Source organism: Uloborus diversus, chromosome 3 (assembly GCF_026930045.1).
Source record: "Uloborus diversus isolate 005 chromosome 3, Udiv.v.3.1, whole genome shotgun sequence".
Lineage (NCBI taxonomy): Eukaryota > Metazoa > Arthropoda > Arachnida > Araneae > Uloboridae > Uloborus > Uloborus diversus.
In genome coordinates, this window is record NC_072733.1 from 75,147,807 (window position 1) to 75,155,405 (window position 7,599).

General features: G+C 34.8%; 1 protein-coding gene across 1 annotated transcript; it reads right to left on the reverse strand.

Moving 5' to 3' along the window:
• Positions 1–1,970: 1,970 nt before the first annotated feature.
• LOC129218807 (52 kDa repressor of the inhibitor of the protein kinase-like) lies at positions 1,971–6,907 on the reverse strand. The gene is made up of 3 exons (XM_054853128.1): positions 6,878–6,907; positions 5,062–5,181; positions 1,971–3,974 (listed from the first exon to the last, which is right to left on the reverse strand). Exons 1-3 carry the CDS (start codon positions 6,905–6,907, stop codon positions 1,971–1,973), a joined length of 2,154 nt encoding a protein of 717 aa, XP_054709103.1.
• Positions 6,908–7,599: the final 692 nt, after the last annotated feature.

Sequence of the window (7,599 nt, forward strand, 5' to 3'; positions counted from 1 at the left end):
ATACTTCTCAATAATATGTGATGAAACCACAGATGAAAGTAAGAAGGAGCAGCTTACGTTTTGTGTGCGATATGTCGACATAGACAGTTTCACAACCAGGGAAGATTTCCTTGGATTCGTGGAACTCAAAGCGACAACTGGTTTATCGATTAAATCCGCAATAGACGAAGAACTGACAAAACTGAATTTGTCTTACAAATACCTCTGTGGACAAGGCTAGGATGGAGCAAGCAACATGTCTGGGCCATTTAAGGGCGTTCAAGCTCTAATTTCCGAGCAGCAACCCCTCGCCATTTATACTCATTGTTTCAGCCGTTCCCTGAATTTGTGCATCACAAAAAGCTGCCAAATTCCTGTTATAAGAAACGTAGTGGGAACAGTTGAGACTGTCTCTGTGTTTCTCTCGGCTTCTGCGCACAGAACAAATGCATTAATCGATGTTGTAGAAAAGCAAGACTTTTCGGAAACTAAAAAAAAGAGATTGAAAGCACTTTGCCCTACACGGTGGGTAGAAAGGCATGACAGCCTAATAACATTTAAGGAACTACTTGTTCCTGTTGTGACTGTGCTGGAAAGTTTACATACAACTGCCTCTTCCGAAGCGTCAACAAAAGCATATATGTTAAATGCTTCAATAAAAAGGAGTGAATTTATTGTTGGCGTCGAAATATCAGTGTACTGTCTCAGTTTGACACTGAGGCTAAGTCAGCAGTTGCAAAGCCCGAAGCAGGATTTGTCTTCTGCATTAGCTAATGTGTCTCAAGTTTTGGACACTTTTCGGAGTGTAAGACAAAACGCAGAACTCGAATTTCAAACTATTTACAAAAACTGCCTTCAAATTGTTGAAGAATTGGATCTGGAGTTAGAAATACCCAGATCAGGAAAGCGTAAAAGTGCTCGAGACTGTACACCTCCAAAAAATCCAGAAGTTTATTTCAGACGAACAGTCTTTCTTCCTCTGATAGATCACTTCATTTCCGAGATTGATTGCAGATTTAGCAGAGATTTTCTTGGAGTGCTTCCCCTCGAAGGTCTAATTCCATCGAACTTGTCGAGGTATACTGACAAAAATATTATAACTGCTGCAGACAAATACAGGAATTTTACAGATGAACTAGGAAGTTTGAGCTTGCTATTAGCAGAGATCAAGATGTGGAGGAATAAATGGCTGCCGATATGCGGTCCTCCTACAACAGCTATCGGGGCACTGAAAGAGCTAGACCATTCGTTTTTCCCATCTATTGCTGTTCTTCTCCAAATTTTCGCAACAATCCCAGTAATAATGTTTAAAGTATTTTTTTTTTTTTTTTTTTGTTTTAAACTAGAGTAACAAATTAAATCATTTTATTTTCTTACAACTAATGTGCCGACTGTGTTTTTGAAAAATTGTTTCATAATCATTTCAAAAAATAGACTCTTTTGACAATTTTTTAGTGTATTTCATGTTTTACAAGTTAAAAATAAACATATGCTTATTTTAAATAACAAATGTCGTAACATTCTCGTGAAAAGGATGCTGAACGATATTATACTGTTTTTTTCTTTTTTTTTAACAGACCTAAGTTAGCCCCCCACCCCTTGTCCAAGTTCTAGATCCGCCACTGCATACACACACACACACACGAACACTTACACACACACTCAGTGGCGGATCTAGAACTTGGACAAGGGGGAGGGGGCTAACTTAGATCTGTTAAAAAAAAAAAAAAAAAAAAAAATCCAGTATAATATCGTTCAGCATCCTTTTCACGAGAATGTTACGACATTTGTTATTTAAAATATAAGCATATGTTTATTTTTAACTTGTAAAACATGAAATACACTAAAAAAATGTCAAAAGAGTCTATTTTTTGAAATGATTATGAAACAATTTTTCAAAAACACAGTCGGCACATTAGTTGTAAGAAAATAAAATGATTTAATTTGTTACTCTAGTTTAAAACAAAAAAAAAAAAAAAATACTTTAAACATTATTTGACATGTTCCCAGTTTTCCAAGCACATTCTCCTCTTCTTACTTTTGCAGAAGAGTTCAATTATTTTGTCGACAGATACATCTCTATCTCTTGCCACATTTGCTAGAGCAAGTCCATTTAACCTTACTTCTCCCATCGTGCTTCTTAAATAGGTTTTTATCCTTTTTAAGGTAGAAAAACTACGTTCAGCTGTTGAAGTCGTTACTGGGATTGTTGCGAAAATTTGGAGAAGAACAGCAATAGATGGGAAAAACGAATGGTCTAGCTCTTTCAGTGCCCCGATAGCTGTTGTAGGAGGACCGCATATCGGCAGCCATTTATTCCTCCACATCTTGATCTCTGCTAATAGCAAGCTCAAACTTCCTAGTTCATCTGTAAAATTCTTGTATTTGTCTGCAGCAGTTATAATATTTTTGTCAGTATACCTCGACAAGTTCGATGGAATTAGACCTTCGAGGGGAAGCACTCCAAGAAAATCTCTGCTAAATCTGCAATCAATCTCGGAAATGAAGTGATCTATCAGAGGAAGAAAGACTGTTCGTCTGAAATAAACTTCTGGATTTTCTGGAGGTGTACAGTCTCGAGCACTTTTACGCTTTCCTGATCTGGGTATTTCTAACTCCAGATCCAATTCTTCAGCAATTTGAAGGCAGTTTTTGTAAATAGTTTGAAATTCGAGTTCTGCGTTTTGTCTTACACTCCGAAAAGTGTCCAAAACTTGAGACACATTAGCTAATGCAGAAGACAAATCCTGCTTCGGGCTTTGCAACTGCTGACTTAGCCTCAGTGTCAAACTGAGACAGTACACTGATATTTCGACGCCAACAATAAATTCACTCCTTTTTATTGAAGCATTTAACATATATGCTTTTGTTGACGTTTCGGAAGAGGCAGTTGTATGTAAACTTTCCAGCACAGTCACAACAGGAACAAGTAGTTCCTTAAATGTTATTAGGCTGTCATGCCTTTCTACCCACCGTGTAGGGCAAAGTGCTTTCAATCTCTTTTTTTTAGTTTCCGAAAAGTCTTGCTTTTCTACAACATCGATTAATGCATTTGTTCTGTGCGCAGAAGCCGAGAGAAACACAGAGACAGTCTCAACTGTTCCCACTACGTTTCTTATAACAGGAATTTGGCAGCTTTTTGTGATGCACAAATTCAGGGAACGGCTGAAACAATGAGTATAAATGGCGAGGGGTTGCTGCTCGGAAATTAGAGCTTGAACGCCCTTAAATGGCCCAGACATGTTGCTTGCTCCATCGTAGCCTTGTCCACAGAGGTATTTGTAAGACAAATTCAGTTTTGTCAGTTCTTCGTCTATTGAGGATTTAATCGATAAACCAGTTGTCGCTTTGAGTTCCACGAATCCAAGGAAATCTTCCCTGGTTGTGAAACTGTCTATGTCGACATATCGCACACAAAACGTAAGCTGCTCCTTCTTACTTTCATCTGTGGTTTCATCACATATTATTGAGAAGTATTTGGCTTTTTGTATACTACTCGTAATCTCCGAACGGATATAATCGCCAATGCATTCGATTATGTCGTTTTGGATTGTTTTGCTGATATGTGTACTGTTTTTTCTGCAAGTGGTAAGGTGCGTTTTCAAATATTCATCACCAGCATCAATTCTAAAAGCCAACAGTCTTTTGAAAACACCCTGGTTTCCTCTTAATGCATTTTCTTGCTCTTCCCTGCTGTTCAAATTGCCATCATCCCTATGACCTCTCAAAGGCAGATTGTTATGGGCACAAAACAGTACGGTTTTTACTATAGGCTTCAAGCGTTTTAAATTTTGCTCTAATATAGAGGCTTTTCTAGCGTCTATCAGGAGGCCAACATGACTTACTGAACTTCCAGGAATAGGCTCCATGGATTGTTTAAAATGCAGGGCTTTTTCCACAGAAAATTGATGGTATTGGGTAGTTTGGTGATAATTTAGTTCTTCTGTAGCTTTCTTAAACTTAATCAACGGCTCCTTAACGAATGTTTTAAGCACCTGAAAATAAATAAACATCTTATTAAACTGCAATATAAAAAAAAAATTTGACGCTCAATTAATATCCCAATTTAGGTGTTAAGAACCGGGTGGAACATTAGAAGCAAAAGTCTTTCGAAATTATTCAAACTAATTTATGTTGATATTCGAGGTTTTATCTTTTAACAGTATGCATGAGTTGCTTATTCCTTTGTATTACTTGATTTCGAATTGAGGTAATTTCAATAATTCATTAAAATTACCATTCTTCCTATTTTTATGGACTTTGCTTAGACAATTAAAAAAATTTGTTATAAATAAATACAGCTTATGAATTTACTTGTCTAATATGATAACTTTTAGTTTACAAGCCTTAAACATATGTAAAAAATATGATGTATCGATGCCATCGACGTTAAAACTGTTAACATAGATATTTTGTCATTGATGTTTCAAAAATAATTAAAAATTAATTTAAATGAACTGTTTTAATAATAATTTTTCTATCTACGAGGTTGTTTTGGTCTATTTCTTCCTTTGGCTTGTGAATGATGGAAGCTTGATCGATATTGACATCGTGAAATGTATTCAGTGGGTCATGAGATTTGCGTAAAACCTAAAGCTGAGTTCGCACTAAGGCGCGGGGTTGCGCGATTCCCGTTTTTTAAAAGATCGCGGTCTTTCTTATCTTGAATTTTTCTATTTTTCAAATGTATTTAATAACGACAGTCAGTATAAATGAAATAGCCGAAAAGAACTTTTGACCACCACTTTATGGAAGAATCTAAGAAATAAACCAAAAAAAAAAAAAAAAAAACCAGAAAAAAAATATCGAGAAGAGCGCTTAAACTATTATTTTGCCTATAAGGAATATTGACACTATTAAAAAAAAATTCAATTCAATTCTGAAAAATGCCACTTATGAACTGATGGAATTTCTCACCTGATTTCCAATTCCAGCTCCAGTTGGTGCAAACAGAACGCACATTTTACAAAATCCACCAGACGAAAGCTCACTGTAAGCAAGCCAATTGTACTGCTCCAACCATTCTCGTCTAAATTTACGGTTCTGCTTTCCTTCAGCTCTTGTTGGAAAGCTATAACTCACCGGAGGCTTCCATGTTTCATTTAAATATTTCAGCTTTTTATCGTCATCTAAAATCTTTCCAACAGCTAATCCAATATCATATAATTGATAATTTGTTGAAGATGTTATATCAGTAGGATTCTAAAAAAAAAATACATTTATAAGTTAAGTAATTTAATATATTCCCTATAAATTATAATACATATTCCTATCTTAAAAATACATTCAAATAGAAATTTGAATTTACCTGATACAAAAAATCTTGAATGTGCAAAACGGTTTAAATGCATTTAAAATGCAGTTGACACTCAATTTTACGAAACTCTATTTACGAACACTCACGATTTTAAGAATTATTCTCTAGAAAAAAAATTTAAAAATCTTAAATTTAAGCACTATAATTTTTCATTATTTTTTATGGTTAAACCAATTTTCTGAAAACGAAACTATCTTTCTCATGCAAAAAGATAGTTATTTAATAATATATGAACAAATATGATTCCTTTTCAAAGTTTTAGTAAATTTCAAAAAAATTGTCTAATTCATTAGCAAACATTCTAAATTCACACCTTTATTTTTTCAACTTATGAGAGTACCAATGTAGAAGAGAGAAAAAACTATAGTAGTATTGCAAAAAAAAAAAAAAAAAAACCCTCAGTATAAAATGTTGAAACTTAACATGTGAAAAATAAATAAATGAATTAAAAATTGAACAAAGGCACCTGATTTTTATCAGATTGCTTTGAAATCACCTCATCTTTTGCCCATGTTTTGGGGTAAAAAAAAAAAAAGATTTTTCAATGCAAAAAAAAAAAAAAAGTGCAAGCTTATGGATGCAGAAATTCGTTAAACGTCTTAGACTCCATAATCTCACACCTTTTTTTACATTGAAAAAGGGGGTTCCTGCTAACATGACCCCCCCCCCCATGTACCAGCAATCATGATTACTATTTTACTTATTTATGCTTTAAACGATAATTTTAATTTTATTTTTGTATATCAATATACAGTTGGTATGTTATAACATATTTAAAATATAGCTGAATTTTAAAGAAAATATATTTACTTGTTCTTTAGAAGTCTCACATCCAGCTGTACAGTTGTTCACATTCTCAACGTTAGATGTAGTCGGCATGCGTTGTAGTAGTCCATTATTAGAATACGGCTGTTTGGAATCTGATGGTATTTTATCGATACTACTCCATCGTGTCCTTTTAAATCATCAGTTATATGCGTATTGCTTTTACTAAAATAATCTGTAAGTCGACGCTTCATATTCACTCGACAATACTTATATTTAAAATATCAAAACAATTGCGAAATAAATCAAGTCAAACTCCAATTTAGCGCCCGCCCTTTAAAGCGCCAGTCCAACAAAATCGCCACATTTGTTTCTTAACAAAACTTCCAAGTGTGAAAAAACCAAGAATCCAAGTATGAATTTTAATACAAGCAATTCGTTAAAACAACAGTTCAATACTGCGACAACCGATGCCGCGTCCCAGAAAAACTTTTCCACAATTTTCCACCTTTTATTATTTTAACTAAATTTTCGCTCTTGGTGTTTCCTTATCAGTAACCTTAGCATATTATGAGCATTACTACTTCGTTGTGCTATTGCTGGTTGTTCAAAAGAGGAGTACTCAATGTTATCTCTGGGCAAAAACAGCCTATTAAGAGTTCATTTACAATAAACATAAGTCCTAACGAGACACATGGTCAGCAATTCAACATTACAGAAAGGAACTATTGCTTTTTTTCTAGTCCGACTGCATATTCCTAATTCAGTGGGAGGGACTCTATTATCGGTTTCCGCGGAAATAGGGATGCACCATACCTGCTCCTGATGATACCTGTCAGTAGCCATTATGTATCGTCCTCTCCGGCTTGCTTAGTACACTTGCTTAATTTACTGCCTAAACGTTTTGAAAAGGATTAGTGAACGACAGGTTTTCAGTCTGGATGTCGCGGGCTTCAAAGAAAGAACAGTGGTGTCCGTTGACAGGAAGATAATTTAGTAAACATAATCAATCCTAGCTTAAGTTTACAAAAGTGGTGCAGTAATGAAAATCGCTGAAATTTCATTTTCTATGAATAATTTTTAACCAAATGGTAAGGGTTGCTATAGTATCCTTAGCACCTCCCCCTCCTCCCCACTGCTCTACAGATCCACCATTGAAGCTGTATAAATTTTATGAAATATTACAAACTTAGTAAAAATATTGCAGTATTAAAAATATCTAAAACTGAAATTTTATCGAGTGTAAGTTCTGACCTCAAGGGGATACTATAGACCCCCTTAGCCCCCCCCCCCGCATAGATCCGCCAGTGAAATGTATAAATTTAATTTAATATAATACAAACATAAAATATCCATAAGTAGTGCAGTATTAAAAAATATAAAATTTCAGTTTTATCTAGTATAAGTTTTGACCTCATGGAGGTAGGGGGGGGGGGCTATACTCCCTCATAGATTCGCCACTGACGGCGTTAATTGGAAAGTAATAACTTCAGATTAAAAACCTCGATAGCAGAACAAAGTTATTGTCTCGAAGACTT